The sequence below is a fragment of the Accipiter gentilis genome, chromosome 7 (genome assembly GCF_929443795.1).
Source record: "Accipiter gentilis chromosome 7, bAccGen1.1, whole genome shotgun sequence".
Taxonomy (NCBI): Eukaryota; Metazoa; Chordata; class Aves; order Accipitriformes; family Accipitridae; genus Astur; species Astur gentilis.
The window spans coordinates 18,330,062-18,350,472 of record NC_064886.1 but is presented as its reverse complement, the minus strand read 5'-3'; the positions used below and the strand labels follow the sequence as shown (position 1 = coordinate 18,350,472).

At 55.9% G+C, this 20,411-nt stretch overlaps 1 protein-coding gene across 17 annotated transcripts in view; it reads left to right on the top strand.

Moving 5' to 3' along the window:
- The window catches only part of NCOR2 (nuclear receptor corepressor 2), a 257,821-nt gene that overhangs the window by 168,222 nt on the left and 69,188 nt on the right, over positions 1-20,411 (top strand). For 12 of the 17 annotated variants that reach the window (XM_049804509.1, XM_049804506.1, XM_049804497.1 and 9 more), the window contains 4 exons: positions 21-117; positions 2,565-2,743; positions 6,472-6,526; positions 8,733-8,831. In XM_049804509.1, coding sequence (XP_049660466.1) covers positions 21-117; positions 2,565-2,743; positions 6,472-6,526; positions 8,733-8,831 — 430 coding nt within the window. Of the gene's footprint in view, positions 1-20; positions 118-2,564; positions 2,744-6,471; positions 6,527-8,732; positions 8,832-19,203; positions 19,301-20,411 lie in introns of those variants that run through there. The other 5 variants (XM_049804508.1, XM_049804507.1, XM_049804498.1 and 2 more) reach the window with 2 other exon arrangements.

The window sequence follows — 20,411 nt, the reverse complement described above, 5'->3', positions numbered from 1 at the left end:
GTTTCACTGCCCTTTCCCAGCAGGGTAGGACAGAGGGGCAGTGGCGGGCTCTCCATGTCAGCTGCACGCAGCGAGCACGAGGTGTCAGAAATCATCGACGGGCTCTCAGAACAAGAGGTGAGACAGGGTTGTACTTTCTCCTCCTCTTCACCCCTCACTCCACTGTTCTCTGAGGAAGCCAGGAGGCTATCACCAGGTCCTATGCCAGGTCCCACAGTGAAATCTAATACCAAATCCTACTAACATCAGGCTGCGCTGAGGTTGGGGAGATTGCCATGATGCCTAATACACTTTCTGGACAGGATCCAAAGTGAGGTGTTTATTCAATACCCAGTAACATCTTTCCAGCTGCCTCAGAGGTGTAATGCAGCTGTACAATGGTTCTGCAGGAGCAAAACGTGGAGCAAAACACCTCAGGAGCTTGTGGCCAGTGGGTAAGGTTTATTGGCATTCGACTGCCTCTTAGGGACCTGAAACCCCAGCATGCTGCTTATCCTGGGTGGCACCCCAAAACCACCTCCTGGCTGTTGGTTTAAACTGCAAGTGGAGGTGGGAAGGGAAGGGAGCCGGCGCCCTGGCTGCTAAGTGGAGGGGTTTTTCTGTTTCGTTTTGTTTTGAATGGGCTGTGTGGCTTGACACAGGGGAATCCTATGGAATGAATGGTTTGTACGTGAGCCAGTTGGCCCACATCTTCTGGGAGTGCTCCATTCATCTTGAAACATCCCCGTGACCTTGGCTTCGTTTGGATCTGGTTTCACAAGGGTTCCACTCTCTTGGCACGGAGGCGAGCTGCAGTGAATGGATCGTGTTTGGGAGGGGAGAGCAGCCATTGCCCAGCAATAGCTGAGATGTTTGCTGCCTGTGTGCCACGGTTTGCTCCCTGCACTGGGTCCCAGGCACTTTGCTGTTAGCTAGTGAAGGCAACAGCCCAGAGGACATGGATCTCAGAAGCAGAGGGAAATTTCACAGCTCTGCAGAGGTTGTGGCCAAGGGGAGCGTTAGACGATTGCCTCTGACCTCCTGCACAGTGTGCTGCTAAACTCCACCCTGACAGCCTTCTGCTGAGCCCCAAGGCACTGCTTTGCTTGTCTCAGAGGAGACCATAAGAGCTTCCAGCCCTTCCACGGGGTTGGAAGGAGCAGGGAGGTGAGAGCCAGGGGGAATTGCTGGCAGCAGGGGCCAGCTCTCCACCCTGGTGCATTGCCGGAGAGGAGAGAGGTCTGGCTGCCTGCCGGCGGGGAGCATCTGCAGTGCTCGGCACCCCAAGACCCTGCTAGGCGAAGGAAGAGGCCATGCGCCTTCAGCTGCAAGCAGCACTGCTGCCAGCTGCCTCTCTGTCTGCCGTGGCTCTGCACAGGGGCTTTCTCCTTTCAGCTGGGGCAGTCTGCGGTTGTCAGGATCGATGCTCTGGCTTTGAGCTGTCCCTGACCTCCTACAGTGAGATGACACCCCCAGGGCATCCGAAGCAGCCGGTTGCTAAATGGGAGGAGTCCTAGTGAGGATGAGGAATGTGATGAAGCGAGTTGAAACATCGGTGTCTGTGCAGAGGCCTGTGTTTTAGGAACAGGAGGTTGGATCTGCTCGGTCGCAGTGCTGGGCAGGCCTGAGCTGGAAGCTTGCTGGAATGATTGGACATTACTGTTCTCCAAGGAACCGGCGTCTGGCTGTAAATTAAAATAACAGCACTTGAGACCTGGCCTTCCTCAGTTAAGGTTGGGATTTGTGTCTGACCAGTGCCATCCTAGGTGACGGGGAGGACTCAGAGCAATAGTGCTGCTAGCAAACAGAAGAGGGTGGCCAGAGCATCCCTTCGTCCCCACAGGGTGGACCTGTGCTGGGGGACCACCAGCAGCTCAGCTGGAGAGACAGTCCCGGCCTTGGGGCAGGGGATGGCACAAATGAGACATCACATTGGCTACTCTGTTGTAATACCTAAGGAAACCAGTGTGCCCAGTCTGTCCTGTCCTGGTGTGCAGCCAGGGCTCTGGATGAACTTTACGCTTGAATAAGATGGAGTAAAGGCATCAGATTATGTCCCAGGGTGTTGCAGTAAGAGGAAAGAAAGGAATGACAGCCCCGTTATGGTGACATTTGAAACCTCCTGGAACAGTATTAGGTTTCCAGTGGGAGGGAAATGCAACATCTCCCTCTGCCCACCCTCTCAGAAAGCTTTGCAGAACTGACCCACTTCCCTCACAATTTGGGGTGGGGGGCTGAACCTCCACGTGGCCCTGCGTTTGATGGCTGGGAAGGGTTTTGCACTGCCTGTGCCACCGCTGCTTTGACTTGCCTCTTGTGATCAGGAGTTGTTTTGTTTTAAGTCAGACATTTCCACACGGTATCTTGGAGCCTTCTATTTCAAAATGAAAGATTAATTGTTTCCTGGCTGACAGCGATAACCTCTTTCAGCGTTTAATTTACAATTACTGTAGCAATAAAGCTGTCTAGTGCTTGCTTTTGAATTCTCCTGTTCCTCCGCCTGTCCTTTCCTCTCGAACATCTGTCCCCTGTGGTCCCTATGGGCCCGTGGTGCTGACCAACTGTTCTCTCTGCTTTCCCCAAAGAACCTGGAGAAGCAGATGCGCCAGCTCGCCGTCATCCCGCCCATGCTCTATGATGCTGACCAGCAGCGCATTAAATTCATCAACATGAACGGCCTCATGGATGACCCCATGAAGGTCTACAAGGACCGGCAGGTGATGAACATGTGGAGTGAACAGGAGAAGGAGACCTTCCGGGAAAAGTGAGTGTAGCCCACACAACTCTCTCTGTAGCCCTTGGGAAGTGTGAGACAGGACCCCTGCAATGCTTTAGCCAGGGCCCTGGCACGCTAAGGCATGAATTTCCCAAGAGCTTGTCTTGCCCCACAGGGACACAGCCGCGGTCGCTGTGTGGCTTTCGACCTGGGCGCAGGGTGGTGTACCTGCACAGAAACCTCAGGCCTTTTTATATGGTTGGTGTGCTTGCACCTGTGTGCTTTTGCTCTGCCTGCTCCCGTGTAGAGGTGTAGGAAGCTGCTGCTCATGACAGGGCGAGAACTGGAAGTTTTTCTGCTTTTACATCCTCTGTTGTATCAGCCGGTTTAAGGATAGCCAGTGAAGCTCCATACACTGTTAAGTTTTTTGGATTTACATACCTTTGGGTATTTGATTTTGGGCACTGTGTGTCCAGAGGGATTCTTGGGGCTGTCAACATCCAACTCCCCTACACAGAAGCACTCAGGCTGCAGCATCCAGCCGGTGCCCATCCCTCAGCACTCCGTCCTGCTCTCTGCAGGATTTGCCACCAGCTGCCGCTTCCATGGATGCATTCCCACATCAGATGTGCAAACTCTGGCTGCGATGCTTTCTCCTTTTTGCAAGCAGTCCTTGAGAACAGCTTTGCTTTATCGACTGGGGTCACTTGGGGGATTGCTGATCCCTTCCCTGGGTATGACTGTGCTGTCAGCCAAGCTGTGGGTCCCAGCTCAGTCTCATGTCCAGACTTCTCTGTATCTCATAGCCCAGCAGGGACCCGGCTGTGTTTGCATGGAGGACTGGAGCATCCTTGGTGCCCTCGATGTGCCATGTGCATCTGTAAAAACAGCTGGAGCTCAAATTCCAGTGGGATGAGCTCTGCTGGAGCTCGCTGCTGTGGGCATGAGGGACATGGAGGTATGTGGGTGCGCCAGGGCCACCTCGTCCCTTGCAGCAGCACCACCTTAGCCTGGCCTCTGGACGATCATGGGACGGCTCTGTGCAGGCCCGCGGCCAGCCATGCTGGAAGCCTCTCCATATCCAGGATCCCTCCTCCTGTCCCTGCTCATGATGACTCCTGTTTGCAGCTGAAATAACTAATTGCCAAGATGGACCAAAAAAGAACAAAACAAGCAAACCGGCTCCAAGCCTTTGGTAGAGGAGAATCCTCATTGCTAATTAGCCTTAAAATGTGACACTCCAAACAGCAAGGCTTGCCCGCAAATGACGCAAAGGCTAATTACTTGGTCTTTAATGGTGGGGCCGTGCCTGGCTAATGGGGCTGGAGGAATCCACACCCAGCTCATGCATCCTGCTGGGCACGGTGGTTTCTGTGTCATCACGGTGGGTGATGCAGAGCTTGAGGCATAAATACAGCAGGATTTCAGGGCTCTCACAAAGCTCATTTTAAGAGATTGGTACTTAGGAGCTGTAAGGGGGGCCAAGGGAGTCCTGCCCTGGCTTTCGCTGCAGTCCCAGTGGCACAGGTAGCCGAGCTGCCTGGTGTGCTGTGGCTTCTAGCCTAGGTTTTTAAGGTGAACCAGAGTTATGTCATCTGCGATCGTGACCCAGAGCTGGCCTCTTCTCGAGACCGTGAAAGCCTCGTGCAACCTTTTGTTCAGCCCTGATGGCAGGGGCTCTAAGAGAAAACAGCCAGGCACTGCAAGGCTGACAGGCTCCAGGTCTGAACTATTTTAGCTGTCAAAACGTAATCACGAGGAAGAGTCTGATTTGATTTGCTTCTGGGCAAGATTTCAGATCTCTTTATTGAGAGCCGATCGCTAGCCTGCTCCCCGGGGGGCTTTGGTTTGCCGGTGAAGGAGCAGGGATGGCTGTGGTATCCCTTGATCCTGCTCAAGCATTGAGGCCCTGTTGTGCTGGGCACCCTGAGAACACAGCATCTGTCCCTTGTCATGGGGACCTGGCCCGGCCTGTGAAAAACACTGGATTGTCCTCTGCATTGCCCCTGACACTGCATTAGCATCATTGATAACATGGCCTTGAAAACCCTGTCTGTCGGTCAGCCCTTGGTTTGTGCTGTGTACAGTGTGATGAGCCAGCTCCAGCTTGGTGCTCTGATCGCAGTCTGTCTGAGCAGCCAAGATGCTTTGCTTTTTTTTTTTTTTTTTTTCCTTTCCCCCCCCCTAGCATTTCTGTTTTCTTTTTTCTTATTTATTTATTCATGTGTCTTGGGGGATGTCCCTTGGTGTCTGTGTTATGTCTTGGGGGGGTTAGTTTTACCCTTTAAGGTGCTTGGTGGTAGAAAGGCTGCAGCTACCCGTGGGATAGAGACTAGGGATCCCATTAAGTGCCCGAGCATCACGTTCCCATTGCTGTCTATGCTGCCATGTCCCCTCCATCCCACATTGTCACCCACAAAAGCCTCGTGCTGGCAGCAGCAGAGATGAGGTCTCCTTGCTCTGGTGACCAGTTACAGTGGCAAGGTTCTTGCAGTGCCACCCAAACCAGATGGGGGTCCTGCATCATGAAGGGCATTGGCATGTGGGTGACAGCACCCATGTCCTGCTGCCATGGCTGGAGTTCGTCAGGCCCTTGCTGAGCTCAGCTCGGTGCCCTGACCCTGAGTTTGGTTGTGGGGCTGAGCAGCGAAGGCAGGAGGAGAGAGCTCAGTCAGCACCCCCTGGGGAATCACCAGCAAGGCTGGAGGCACCGAGCTGCTCGCCACGTCCTGTCTGCGTTACACCCACACCACAGCTCACCCGCCTTTTGCCTCCAATCCATTTCCCCGGGGAATGGAGCCGTCAGCTCCTTGGGAGCTGGCAGAGCCACACGTGCCGAACGGGGCTGGCCCTGGCCACTCGGTTCCCCGAGACAGAGCCTGTGCTGGTGGTGGCCTCTCTGCCGGGGCCAGCGCTGTGCTCCAGCCCTGGCACAAAGTCACCACTCGTCAGGCTCCCCATGCTTTGGCAGCACATGGGTTAACTGTCATCCTACCAGCAGGAGCACCTTGTGCCAAGGGCTTGCTGGCCTTTGGAGCTTCCCCACCAGCTAGGCGAAGGGATTTGCTGGAGGAGACATCTCTGCACCTGGGGACAGCTTCCCCCCGGCAGGCGATGCACCCTCCTGAGCTGCTGGAGCCACGGACGAGCCTGCTGACAGCTCCTCCGCTCTCTGGGCAGGAGGCGGTGTTCCTCAGAGCTGCCGTGCCACTGGGGATCTCTTGAGCAACTCAGCAACGTGGCAGCTCTGTGCTTCCTCCCGGGGTTTGGGTTTCCCTTCCTGTCCTTTGCAGCTGCTCCTGACAGCCCAGCTGGGCTTGGGGTCCTGCACAGCGGCAGGGGCACCCCCAGCCATGCTGCGGGGTGCTTGCACTTGGCCATTGATGGTAATTCCTCGCCCTTTCCTTGCCAAATCCTGAGGCCTCGGCCAGGTGTGCAGCTGCCCTCTGTGCCTGTCCTGCTGTCGGTATGAGCTTGGGTGGCTGTGGGTTTGAGCAGGGTGATGGGCAGCTGTTGGGTACTGCCAGCCCCCCTGCCCTGTCCCACCCCGTGATGAACATCTGTGCATTGAAGCTCCTGACCAGCCCAGCTCCACTGGGCTAAATTTAAAGTTCCTGTCTTTCTGGGAAGCTGAGCAGCAGACAAATGTTTTCTCAAACCCCTAAGTCCCTCAGGGAGCTGGCCTCGCTGCTCCAGGCACGCAGGGCAAGGCAGCCCAGCTGCGAGGGGGGTCGGAGGCAGGACCCATACTAACCCTCTCCCTCTCGCTCCCGCAGGTTCATGCAGCATCCGAAGAACTTTGGCCTGATCGCATCCTTTCTGGACAGGAAGGTAAGACTCACTGCCTGGCTTTAACCTGCCTCAGACTGTCTCTTTTCCATCACGTGGCTCCCCTTGGTGCTGGAGTAGCCGGGGGATGCTGGGCACCTGTGGGCGGTGGTGGCTCAGAGCCCCAGGCATGGTCCAGACGCCTCCCAGCTCCCTGCAGAGACAAGGGACTGACTCAGCTGCAGAGAGACGGGGAGCTCAGCGCTGCGAGATGTGTGAACGCATCCAGCCTGGCGCGTAGGCGTTGCAGCCCACCCCATGATCTGCCTGGGGGAGCTGCTTTCCAGCATCTCCTGGAGGCATTTTGTACCAGCCAGGCTGTCGCACAGAGGGCGTGGGCACCCGGCTGCCCAGCACAAAGCAGAGGGGTCCCCTCTTTGCTCAGGGAGGGGATCTTGAGGGTGGGCCAAGTCCCAGTTCATCCAGCAGTTCGGGTTGGTGTCACGTAAGCACACACACATCTTCCCTTGGTGATTAGGAATAGTTTGCTCGCAGGAGGGCCTGACCTTTCCCAAGCCTCTGTGTTGTGCTTCCTGGACTTGCCCTTTTTGCTGTTAATTGGGCTGATGGAAGAAAGGTTTGAAAAAGAGATCTGAGGGAAGAGCGAGTCTCTGGTCCCGTTCTGGGTGAGGCCATATGGCACCTTCTGTGGGACAGGCCATATGGGCAGATCCTGGACAGACCCAACCTGGATAGACAGCGGTAGACCAGGTGTTCTCCTGAGCAGGAAACACTTGAGAGCTGCTTCTTCTCTGGCCCTTGTAGTTAGTTGCATCCTCTGCACATCTCGTGCAGTATTTCATCCATGCAGTGTCCACTCACTCTGGGGGAGCCCCTCTGCTTTCAGGGAGGTGGTCTGCAGATGTCCCTTCCAGCCTAAATTATTTTCCGATTCTGCATGACTCAAGCTGGGGAAATAATTTATAAGACCTTGACTTTTCTGTCCAAAGCAGCAAGCAAGCAAAGGCCACCAGCAACCGCATGCTGCTGTTGTCACTGTAAGATACCAGGCTCTTTTCAGCCTTTCCCACTTGTTAAAGCCGAAAGTGGTGGGACTTGGATGATGCTCACAATCCAGTCTGTGTTCCAAGCTGTAAAATGTCTTCTAATTTTATTTGTACTCGTTTGTAAATCAGGCTGTAATTATGATACAGAACACATCCATTATCCTGTTGGAGGGAGATGCAAAGTATGGCTCAATGTAATGAATTAATAGATTTTTAAATTGCATTATAAAAAAATAGTGATCTTAGCCCTTGGAACAGATGACTGTAAGTTTTTGTGTTCGCGTGTGTGTGTATAATCAGGGCTAGATTAGAAAGAGATCCAATTAACACTTTAAAAGTTGCAATCTGTTTTTGCAAATGGTTCCACTCCTTGCTCAGGGATGGGGAGAGTGCAGCCCCCGTGCACCCCCACGAGCACGCAGCAGCGCCCTGCTCCTGGGCGCTTGCAGGTGTGATGGGTCTGTGGGATTATTTGTGTTCATGCAACTGCTGATCCTGTATATGAAGGTGTAGCCCAAGACCAGTGTTTAGGTGCCCACCCAATTCAGCAAAGGACTTTTCCCAGCATGGTACGCTCCGTGCTGTTCAGGAGCAGAATATGTCCCAGCCACGGCTCCCTGTTTTCCTAATGTGTCTGATCCTGGATGGTGCTTGTGGAGCTAACCGCTGGAGCTGGAGTTGGGATGGCAGCTCTGGAGCACCCAGATCTCAATCTGTCCACGAGAAAGTTGTGCACGCTCAAGCCAGCGAGCTTAGCAGCTGGAAATAACACTAGCTGACAGTTGCGTGGCAGGTTGTGCCTCACATAACCACAACAGAGGGTGACACAGGCGGCTCTCCTTCTTCTGCCTTTAGTTGCCACAGTCATCTGGGGTCAGCCCTTCCCCCTGCTTTGCTTCCAGCGTGGGGTGCTCTCTGCTCTGCACCCCCATCTCCATCTTGGCACGCCTGTGGGATGGCCGTGGTCTGTCCCTTGGAAGAGCTGAGCCTTTTTACTAGGACAACGTGCGTTGTCCTCTTCTTCCAGCTCCACTGAAGGGCTTTGGGAGGGAGGTTCAGGGAAGCCTGTTTGGGCTGCAGATCTTCAGAAGCAGCAAGAGACCTGGCGATGGCAGGGCCTGAGTGTTGCTCCTGTAAGTCTGCGCCCTGACAGTGCGAGGGGACGGGACCTTCCGTTCCCTGACTTGCCCATGTCATTGCAGACGGTGGCAGACTGCGTCCTGTATTACTACCTGACCAAGAAGAATGAGAATTACAAAAACCTTGTAAGAAGGAATTACCGGCGGCGTGGGAAGAGCCAGGTAAGAGCTGGAGGAGCGCGTGGAAACGTCGTCCCTCGGGCTGAGCAAGGAGCTGCAGCGTTTTGCACTTGCAGCTTCTCAGCAGCGCTTTCTCTGAGCACCCCAAATGCTGCTTTTCTCCCCTCCCCAGACGGAGATCTCGCTTGCAGACTGTGATGGGGCTGTGGTTTTGCTCTGTATAGCTTTTCAGAACATACTGTTTTCTGGCAGTTGATGTTTGTCGTCCCCGTGCCAAGGTCACAGTAGCTTTAAAAAAGCAAACAACAAACCCAAGATGCTTGAAAAAGTTGATGGAGTGAATGCAGAAAACCTGGCCATGCATCAGGAGTAGCACGGGATTGCCCATGCAGCCTGTGGCTCTGTGCAAGAACCGAGCGAGGCGTGTTTCTCTCTCCCCTCCAGAGACTGCAACTGGCATGCTGACAGGGACGGGGCTCCTGGGAGCTGGGTGGGGGTGCTCCTGCCTTGCAGAGCTTGCCCAAGGCTTTTCCTATGGGCAGAGGTATGGGAGGAGAATGACTTGAGTGGGAGTGACTTCTGCTGACCGCCTCAGCAGAGGCATATAAATCTCTGACCGCCTCAGCAGAGGCATGTAAATCTCTGTGAAGTGCCAGAAGGTATCTGACATCCCCATGGGGGCTGGCAGATTTGGTGCTGAAGCTAGAGGACACCCTTAACCCTTTGGTTAAGGGCTAGGCAGGTACCTAGGGCATCAGGAGGTGCCTGGGGGTAGGTGACTGAATCAACCCTTGCCGTTACCGTGGCCAAGATACAGATCTTAGGTACCCAGATAAGTGCTGACCTTTTGGGCAGGTATCTTGTCCCCATGAATGCTTTCAGCCAGAGGAAGGTCCCGCTGGTGGGTCCTCAGGTACATGAAGTGAACGATTATCCACGTCATGAGGAGAGTGAGGTGACCACAAAGGGAGTATCTCTCCAGATAACGTGGGGATAGGGATGGAAAAACTGGCCTGGCCCGTGCCACCGCTGACATCAGCAGCTCCTCATGCTGTATGGCCATAAAAAGCAGCACTTGGGTCTAGATCCTGATTGGGAGGCAGATAGGTAGCCTCGCTCCAATTTGATTTCTGCAGCATTAAGACATCAGAATAGCTAGCACATGACGAATGTCATGGACGGGGCCCAATTTTCCCTTCTTTTTTTCAGAGACATTAGAGATGGATAAAACCCTATTAGATTACCCAGTCCCTCTCCCAGCAAACACAGGGTGGTTCCCTCCAGTACATTTTTATAGTGTTTACCATGGTCTGTTTTGTTAGATCACAGCAACTAGAACATGAGGCCACATTTGTTTCTTGTTAGCGGTGGAGACATTTAGCACAGCTCATTCTGGTTTCAATGTTAAGTTGAGCAAGTAACAAGTGTGGAGGAAGAGTGGCAATCTAATGCTCTGCTCTGCATCTACCTACCTAACCCTGTGGCCACAGACCTGCCCGTCCTGCACCCAACAGGTACTATTTGTATTTTGGTTTTTGAAAGTATCCAAAGCATCACTAGCTGCAGAATTTCCCACCACACTTTCCTTCATTTATGAATCTGGTCCAGCCTGGGCAGTGGAGTTCATGTGCTGCCATTTGGAGCCTCGTTCAGTGCCAGCCTTTGGAAGCAGGGACTTGCTGCGTTGACTGTAGTAAAAGGCAGGACTGTTTTTGCAAGTAGGGGACAGCAATATTTGTAAATCATGAAGACGAAGGCTGCTGGGCACCGAAGGGAGCAGATCGCACCTCTGCTGGAGCAGACCTCGACCAGAACAGTATTGATTTTGAAAGAAGAGTCAGATCCCTGAGTCTGGGGGGGAAAGCGAAGCAGTGAATATTTCCCATTACTGTTGGATGCTCAGGTGGAAGGTGGGATGCTTGGAGAAGCTGTAAGAGCCAAGGGCTGTCTGCATGGATAGCAGTAGGAGAGAGGTGCAGAACAAGAGTTCCTGCATACAATCCAGCCTGGAGCAGCTCTCCCCCAGAGATCTTGGGGGGTCTTGAGATGCATACTTGGTGCTGCAATACCTTCAGTATTTCTCTATGTAGCTTGCATCTGTTTCCTGCGAGGCTGCATGCGGGCTTGGGAAGAGCACGCTGCTGCAGAGGGGAGACAGCAGAGGCTGGCGGGGCAGCACAGTTGGGTCCGTGCCATAGAGGGAGGCTGTGCTGGGAAGAGAGTCGGCTTAGGGTGGGATTTTAAGGTAATGAAGGGAGGAATGTGTTGTTAAAAGTCCTGCCAGAAGCTGGTGGGAGTGGTGAAGCGTCTCCCTTGCACCCCTTCACGGAGCCGGGGTCTCTCTCCCCTGAGCATGGTGCCGATGGGACCTGCTTTCCTGGGCCAGGCTGGGTCAGCATGCAGCTGTGCAGACCAGCATGGGAGAGGTTAGATGCTGGCAAATCTGGAGGGCTGGGATGGAGGGGTGCTTGTGGTGGGACTTTTGCTTAGTGAGGACCTTCAGAAGCTGGTCAAACTCTGCCTGTGCCTGCAGAAGGTGTGCTCATCGGGGAGTAACCCATCCCAGAGGCTCAGCCGGCACCTTGGCTGCCCATCCTCCCTGCTTGTTTCCAAGGGGTCCCGCATTATTTTTAACCCCATGCAAGTCCCTCATCCTGTTGCCTGTGTGGCCTCGTGAAGAGTCAGGGCTGTGGTGGGGAAGTTGTGGCATTGGACTGCCCCGGCACCGGGGGCTTTGCCTTCACCTGCCCAGTCTCAGCCACCAGAGACGGTGATGGGATGAGGGATGGGAGACACGGTGAGACAGTGTGGGGGTGGGCAGCACGCAGGGAGGAGACGGGGGTGCAAACAGTCTGCCTGCGGCGTTGGGAGACGTGGCGCTGTGTTCCCAGCACTGCCCGTGCTCCAAGCACAGATTTTCTGGCTGGTAAGGGTTCAAGCAGTTAAATGCCAAAAGTGAGATTTAACTGATTTAGAGGAGGGGAGGAGAGGTTGACTTTTATATCAGATGAGAGGAGCGGATGAGGTCTGATACAAATAGCATTTCAAGTGGCCCTATGCTGTTTTCTTGCTCCTTTTCTCACGGAGAGGTTGGTGGTCTTATTTGCTCTTGGAGGCTGCAGGGAGCTTGAGAGCGAAGTGGAGATAATTACACGTAGAAATAAAGCTACTCTGGTGTCAAGATTATCATTGTGGCCTACTTATTAAAAGTCCATTAAAAAATAAGAATCCCACTGCTCCCTGGCTGATGGTCCCCTGGCAAAGGATATTCCTCATAAAGCTGCTACTTATTGCTAAAAATCTCCTGCCAAGAGCAGGGACTTCACATGATTCTGCTTCCAGTTTGTCAGAAAACTGAGCAGCCGCCCGCTCCAAGGCAGGGCGCATGCTCCCGGCCCACCGCCTTCCCCAGCGCTGATGAATGAAAGGCGCAAGCATCTGATGGATCATTATGCATAATATTCGGGCTCCTGAGATGAAGATCCTTTCTAAAATAATCCTCTGTGTTCGGGTATGGAAAATGCCATTTAACCCTGAAAGGGGGGAATCAATGGGAAGAAGAATATCTTCCAAGCGTGTAATTTCTCACTGAAAAAAAAAGAAAAAAGTTTGAGTCATGGTAAACCGATCTGATCCAATATTCAATGTACAGTAATAAGCATAAATTTGCATGAGCTTGTAATGAGAGGACTTTGCGCGGATGTGTCGCCTGGGGAGCTGTCACAGTCACTCTTAAGGGTATTTCAAAGAGCATCTCCCTGCGAACACCCCTAATTTTTTAGCGGGGGGCCCCAAAATTAAAGCTAGGCCATTAGCGCCATGTGCTTCGCTCTTTGGGCAAGCTGTTCAGCCGGGCTGTGGTAGTGCAAGCGTCGGGCTGAAACCGTGCTGGAAGAAAAGTGACTCTATTTCAATATAATTATTCCGTGCGGAGGTGCAGGGGCTTTTTTCCAGAATAAATTTGCTTTGATTTTGGAGTAGCGTTGCCCACGTGGCAGTGGAGCGGCCACAGCACACTGGCTATGCTTCCTACGGTGGTGCCGGTGAATTCCCAGGGGAGAGAAGCCGTGGGGCTCCCACGCGGTGCCGGGATGGGGAGGCGGGCGGCCGTCCCGCCAGGCAAAGCTGCCAATGCTCTCGCCGGCGGCGGGTCGGTCGGCAGCGGCAATGGGCGGCCGGAGGAGCCGCCTGCCCGCCCTGGGGATGACTCAGAGGTGGATGAAGTCATGCGCTGCCGCGGTGGACGGACGCGGCCCACAGGACGTGCCGTCATACCGGTCCCCCTCGGTGCTGCTGTCAGGCGGTGCTCACGTATTCCCCGGCAAAAGGGCCCCGTGTGTCAGCACTGACGCTTTCGAGGACTCGCTCCATGGCACCCGGGGGGACCGGAGCTGCCCGGACCCCCCCTTCCTCCCCTGGAGAGCCGTGCCAGAGCCGTGCCGGCGGGGCGGGGGCCCGCGGTGTGACCTGGCCGGGCAGCTGGTGTGGTCCCCTGCCAGGGCCGACGGCCTTTCCCAGGCCCACCCTCTTCCCTGCCCCCTGCCAAAACCCAAATCGAATTATCCGTCCCGCCGGCTGTCCCGCCCTCCCCAAACGCAAACCATTCCCCTCGCCGGCACGGATAAACAGCCCCAGCCTGGATTTTTATAAACAACCCGGTTACTTTTTTTTGCGGAAGCACCGTCCCAGCTGGCGGGGCTGGCAGGGCTCGGGCTGCCAGACGGGTGCTGCCTGCCCGTGGCTCCGGGTCTCCGTGCCCCCCATCCCCAGTGCAGGAGCAGAGCACCCGCCACTGACCAGTCTCGCCCAGCCATCACCTCTCCTCCCTCTGTGGGGATGGGGTCCAGAGCTCAGGAAAGTGCCTCTTACACCACAAATTGTGCGTGTGCCCCCGCTCCGTTAACCACAACGGCTAACGAGATGAATGATATTTATTTCTGGGAAGGATTTGGTTTTCATCAGTCTGGGGAGTGGCTCCTCATTAGTGACAAAGGGTTTGACAGCTTCTCTTTCGGACGCGGGAAGATACTTGTCATAAACCCCTGGTTTAATAATGCAGCACATCATACAGGAACAGCCCTGGATGTGGCCAGTAAACTCTGCTGCCACAAATACCAATAAATTATTCTACAAGCATTTAAGCCTGTGCTGACTTGAGTGCTGTATTTTAAAGAGTACTGAAATTATCTGCGGAGCGGGCAGGGTCGGTCTGTAATGGAGCAGCTTGTGTGGTTGGAAATGATGCCTGGGATGTCAAGTGTTGGGGCGCGGGTTCGTCTTCTGCTGATGGGACGTTGCTGTGAGGTGGCCACTCTCGCTGTCCTGTCCCCAGGCTGCAGTGCTGTCCCTTGGCTCTGCCCCATCCTGCCATCATGTGTGGGCTGGGCCGGGTCAGCTTGCTGCTGGGACACAAAAGGGTTTGAATTTGGCTCATTTTCTGGATAGGTCTGCAGTATGACAGCACTGCTGGTGGCTGGGGAAACCTGCCCAGCCAGGCTGAGGCTGCATGACCCATGAGAAGTAGTCAAACCTGGCCAGACCCCATGGTCCTGGTCCTGCTCGGGTGCAGCCTTACGAGGAGAAACATCTCGCAGAGCGTTTGTCCCTTCGGTGCTCGTGTGTGTGCTGCTCAGTGCAGGCTCTTGCTCTTTAAATCTACATCTCCTCATAGACCAAAAAAAAATTCCAGACCAAACCAGCTAACTTCCAGAATCCTCAGAAGTGGTCCAAAACCGTCCTCATGGAAAGCAGCAGGCTTCCCACGGGCCCAGAGGGTCGTGCTGGAGTATGTTTGGAGGCAACAGGTCCTGCTCAGTGGCTGGTGGTATACAACTTGCAAAGAAACTGGTTTCCATCAGGAAAAGTAGTTGTTTCTGGGAAAACACCAATCTCTCATACTTTTTGTACAGCTCGGTGTAGCTCGGGCACTTCCCGGCTCACAGGGCAGCCTGACAGCAGTGCTGGGGGGATGATGGGCGAGGGCTCAGGGTCTGCAGCCCGTCCTGTACTTTGCTAAATGCTCTCTGCCAGGGTCTACATGCGCCTCCGTGCCTTGAAACGGGAACATCCACCTGCCCTCTCCGGGGTGCCGAGATTGCCAGATACAGAGAGCGCGGTCAGGGCTGGTAAAGGGTTGTCCCCCAGGGGCTGTCGCTGCCCTGTCACGGGTGAGGTTGAGCATTGGGGTGCCTGCGCAGAGAAGGCGGGCGAGGTGTGAGACACGGCGATGTTCGAGCTGATATCGGTTCTGTAACCCTCCATTGGCACCTGCTCTTTCAGTCTGGGCTCCGGTCGCTCCCAAACCCTGCTCCCCATAGGTATGTCCCATAAGGTGCATCATGCCCATTCCCCCATTACAAGGGCATTGCAGCTTTCCTCACTGCCACCCCTCTAGGCAGCGTAATTGGGCAAACACAATGGAAACTCGCATTCCTGAAATCCCAGCTGCAGTTTTGGGGGTGATTAAATGAGAGCAATGAGGCCATATTTGGGAAAAGAATCGAAGGATGCATTACCACAGGAGGATGGCTGCTCAGTCCCTGGGTTCCAACGTGGCCTTGTGGGCTGCTGGCAGTGCAGGGACGACAGGGAGACCTGTGGGCTCAGAGCAGGGACGGGCACTGGCAGGCAGGGACGCGCAGCCAATTCCCTCTAGGGTAGCACTGGCACGGGCTGCCGATGGACCTCTTGCGGATGGACCCTTTGGCCACCATAGCCAGGCTCTTCCATGGAGCTTGATTGTGTCTGCAGTTAGCGATAATAAAATAGTCACTTAAGTGACGTGAACCCCCTCATTTCGGTTGGCCCCTGAGTTTGGACTCGTGTTTCTCCAGCAGCAGATCGATGAATCCTCCTGGCGAGTGCTCCACCACGCCTGCACCCACGTGAGTACTCCTCAGGATGGGGGTTTGGGATCTAGGCTGACCATTACCGGTCCTGGTGGGGGACCTGCAGCATCTTCCCAGCGGGACAGAGAGTGATAGAAGCAGTTGGATTTTGGGATGAGTTGTTTTGTCTGTCGTTGTGATCCGGGTTTGACTGGGAACGGACAGGAAATAGGTTGCATCATTGCTCAGTTGCTTTCTAAAGCAGGCACAGCTGAAAATCCCAGTGAAAGTTGCTTCCGAGAGGATATAGCGCTTGCTTTGCCCCTGGTGCATCTGCGGCGTGCATGGATGCTGCTCCGTGCCGACCCGGCACCTTCCTCTGTTGGCAGGGCTTGGAGAGGGGTCGGCATGTGGCCGGGGGGGTTGTGAGCAGAGGGCAGCAGGGTAAAGCAAACCACAGGGAAGAGAAAACACGTGTTCCCCGCCTGGGACAGAGTGGGGGCTCATCTCCACTGCTTCCAAACATTGCACGCTCTTCCCCTCAGGTCATTTTCCCTTCGTGAGCAATCAAATCACTTTTTAAAAAACTCAGCAGCGACCCAGAAAAGAAACATTTCCTCTTATGGAAAAGCCCTCAGTGGTTTAAGGAGGGATCCAAGTGAGCAGGGTCCTGTAAAAATCACTTCTGTGCTTCACTGAGATCAAGGAGCAAGCAGTTGGAAGGCGTCGGTGCCCGCTGGACTGTGCTGAGACTCACAGGGGCCCCTGCCCGAAAGGCTCCTGTGCCCAACAGGCTCCCAGAGCTGCCCGAGATGAGCCCACGCTCGGGTGCGTGCACCGGACGCGGTCGTGCCGCGGTCTGGTGAGTGATGCTGCAGGGTCCGGCATCTCTGCAGTCCCGCGGCCAGCCCCTCTCCTCGCCTGCAGCACGCTGCTCACCCCCAGGACTGGCAGCCTGGGAGATGGCATGGGGCTTTCCCGCGGCACAGCGGGGCAGCCCAGCTGAGGCTGCCGGCTCTTTGCTGCTGGCACCAGCTGTGTTTTGTGGCCTGCGGTGCCGGAGAGCTGTGCTGACGAGCGTGCGCAGGGCCCGTTCAGTGCCTCCTGGGACACTGGGCATGGCCCTGGCATTTTCTATCTCTGCCACGTAACAATTGCTGTCTTGCAGAGTTTGTTGTTTACCGGCGGACAAGCAGCACAGCTCCAGGCCATCGTGGTCGGAGCCGAACTGAGCGAGCCCCATGCTCGCTATCATTCTCCTTATCAAATCTGAGCCTGGCCCTTTGATTTTTCAACTTGCTTCCGCAGCCAACAGCATCAAACCCAGCCCCGGGATGCAAGCGATCAAAGCCAAGTTGCCGGCAGACATTCCTCTTCCTCTCCTTGTTGTTTTGGCAGCGGCTTGTTTTGCTTTGTGGTTTCTCCCATGAGCGGAGGGTGCTGTGCACGGTCGTGAGAAGCCAGGCTGCACGGTGGTGGGTGGCAGTGAGGGCTGAGGCATTCCAGACCATAGGATCAGAGGCTCCAGGCCCTGGGAGTCAGCTACATGATACATACATGTACTTCTAAGCCATTCTCCTTGCGCTTTGTATCCAACCTGCAGCCGAGGGACAGGTAGGGATGTGCGGGAAGTGCTGTTTGCAGCGGCCATATGGCATCAGACCTCGGTGGCAGGCGCCTCTACCTCTGTTACAACATTGGCAAACAGGGAAGGATGCTCCAAGGAAGACCTCGGGTGCCTGGGCAGCGTGGTGGCTAAAGAGGAGGCTGGTGCTGTGGGTGCTCGGTGGGGGCTCTTGTTGGTGTGACCTGCCAGAGGGAGAGCTGGAAAGCAGGTAGAAGGATGGGTGTGGGTGCTGGAGGAGAGAGGATGCTCCTGAGCCACGGCGGTGTGGTGCCAGCCCTGCTCCTGGCAGAGATGCACTGCACAGCGTCTCCCTCCCATGGGGAGAGGGGTGGGAGCCAAGTGCCGAGTTTTCCCAGCCGTGCCGCAGAGAGCACAGCGCATCCTGCCTCGAGGTGCTGGTACTGAACCCTGTGGGACATTCAGGGTGATGCCAGCAGGCACCCATGCACGTACATGGGCCATCACAGGCGTGCTGGGGCTCCTGGAGAAGCAGCAAAGCAAACCCCAGGTGTTCCTGGCCAGCATAGCGTCAGCCTTTTGTCTTTGGCTTATCTAGAGCTGGTTTTAATTTGCAACTCCCTGATTGCGTGCAATGACCTCGGCCTGAGCCTCCTCCGCAGCCAAGTGCCCCCGGAGAACATAATAAATGCCATTGATCTGAAATCACCCATGGGAGAAGCAGGGAGCCAGCGCCCTGCACGCGGGAGAGGCAGCACAGCCGAGCAGGCGCTCCCGGCTGCTGGAGCGGATGGGGCTCGCACCGGTGGGGTGCAGCTCCCTCCAAAGCCCCTGTCGAGGCAGAATTCGGTGTGAGGCAGTGGGGAGAAGGTTGGCACACATCACTGTGCTGCTGCAGCAAGCCTGTGGCAAGGGCTGTAAAGCCACCTTTGAGCAAAAACCCTAGAGCTCGTTGCCTGTGGTGCCTGGGGATGGGCTTGAGCAGCACCAAACCAGTTGCCTCGCAGCTCAGCCTGACATGTGCAGCTCCCTCTGCATGAGGGCGTAGACGGTCGTGGTTTGCTCCCTCCTCGTTTAAGGAGCAAACAGGAGTTGGTGGTTTCTGTGGTGTGTTCATCTTCTGTAAGAGCCCAGGGCACTGTAATGACAGCAGCGGAGGTGATGCACCTGCTGGCAGCCAAATGGCATCCCCGTGTAGCCAATCCGCCCTCGAAAGCTGCCGTGAGAGACAGATGTCACCCTCAGCCGGCTCCGGGGTTCAGGGATGGGCTCTCGCACAGCACTGTCACTGTGACCTGAGCCAGTTCCCCACCAGCGTGTCCACCAGCGTGTCCACCAGCAAGCAGCGTGGCTGGGGGTGGCAAGAACTGGTGGCCCTGGGGCAGGAAGGGGACTCCCAAGGATGAGCTCAGCTAAATATCGTGGGAGGGTTGCTGTGAAATGGTGGCTGTACCTGTCCCTGTCCCCAGCAGGGCCAGGGCTGGGGAACTGAGCCACGCTGGCAACAGCGGTGTTTTGGTGCGTATTTTGAGGGTGCTGCCGAGCAGGGAGTGAGGGGGGACAGGGAGAAGGTGCGGGTGCCTCAGTTGCAAGGTGCGCGGTCCAGCGGATAACGCTGGGATGCCCTGCAGGCAGCGAGGGAGGTTTCTGCGCTGGGTGCTGGCATGGGCCCCGGTCCCCTGCTGCAGCCCGTCACATCTTGCTGCGGAGGGGATGGGGAAGGCAGGAGCAGTCGTTTTCCAAAGGTTTGCAAGTTTGGAAAATAAATAGCCCTGCGCCGTAGGTTAAGCTTGGCATCCTGGCGGATTAATCACGCTGGCTGCAGCCAGCACTGAGAGCCCCGGTGACGAGAGCTGTGGTTTATAGATGATGATTCATCGACTCGACTTAGAGCGACCAAGTTATTCCAGCAGATTGCAAAATCATAAGAGGAATGTTGTGGTTAGTTTACGGCTTAACTATGCAAATCGTCAGGAAGCCTTCAGAGCCGGAGAATGTAAGGCATAGCGCGCCCGGATGGCTGGGCGGTGAGCAGGGGCTGGGAGCCGGCGATGGGGCTTTCGGGGACCGGCCGCTCGCGGGAGCCGGGGAGCGGGGAGGTGAGTGATTTGGGGAGAGATGAGGGTCTGGAGCTCACGGTGAGCGTGCGAGCAGGGTGCTTCGGACGTGGGGGACACGCCGCCGGCGGGGAAGGGTTTCTGGCTGGTTTCACCTCCTCAGTGTCAAGGCGGCAGGCGTCTCCGGAGGGGCTGGGGAGGGCAAAGGTGGGGAGCCGCTTCCCCCACCTCCTCCTGCCCTCCCGTCCTGCTTCCAGAAGCAGGCAGTGCCTCGGCAAAGGAAGTAAACAGAGTGGGAGGAGCTGCACCTCTTCTTTGCCGGGGCTTTCTCCCAGCCAGACTTGCTGCCGGGGATGTGCAGCGAGTTGGTCGGTTCTCAGCAGGGCCGGTGTTTCAGTGTCCGGGACCTACCTGCAAGCCGGTGTCTCCCAAAAGCGCGTTTGGAGCCGGAGTTTTAGAGTGGCTGAAATCCCCGTGACGTGCCAGCCCGATGGAGCTGGCTGGGCAGGGCGAACCGTGTCACTCCGGAGGGGAGCTGGGTGCTGGGGCGAGCACGTGTGCTTGTCCGCGGGCCCCGGCGAGGGGGTGGCTGGTAGTGCACGCATTGTTCCCGGGAGGGCTGGCAGCGCTCTGCTCCTCTCCAGCTGCTCCGGGGCCGGTGGGAAATTGGGGTAGAGGTGAGCAGATGTTTGTAATTACGGAGCAGCTCACACTGGAGCACGGGGAGCGTGCGGGGAAGGAGGCCCGCCTGTCCCCGTGGACTCGGAGCGGGATCGGTCTCTCGCTCACACGTCCCGCGTGCGATGTTGTCCTGGGGCCTTTTTAAATAAACAGGATGTGTCGGCAGCAAAAATAAGCAGCAGCAATGCTGAGGAGGAAGGGCGGTCCAGTGGTTAGAGTGTCCGACCTGGGAGGGAGGGACAGGAGGGACAGCCCTGCCCTCTGCCACAGGCATCTTCCCTGGCCTCGGGCACGTCCCTTCACCTTCTTGTGCAAGGTGGGGAGCACGTACCTGCTTTGCCTCTGGGAGGTGGGGTGCCTCATTCCCGGGGGCGCAGGGATGTAGGTGGAGAGAGGTTTGAGCTTGCTGGGAGCCCAGCAGTTTTGGTGCCGGGCTTTGGCGTGTCCGCTAAGAGCTGACCCACCTGCCGTC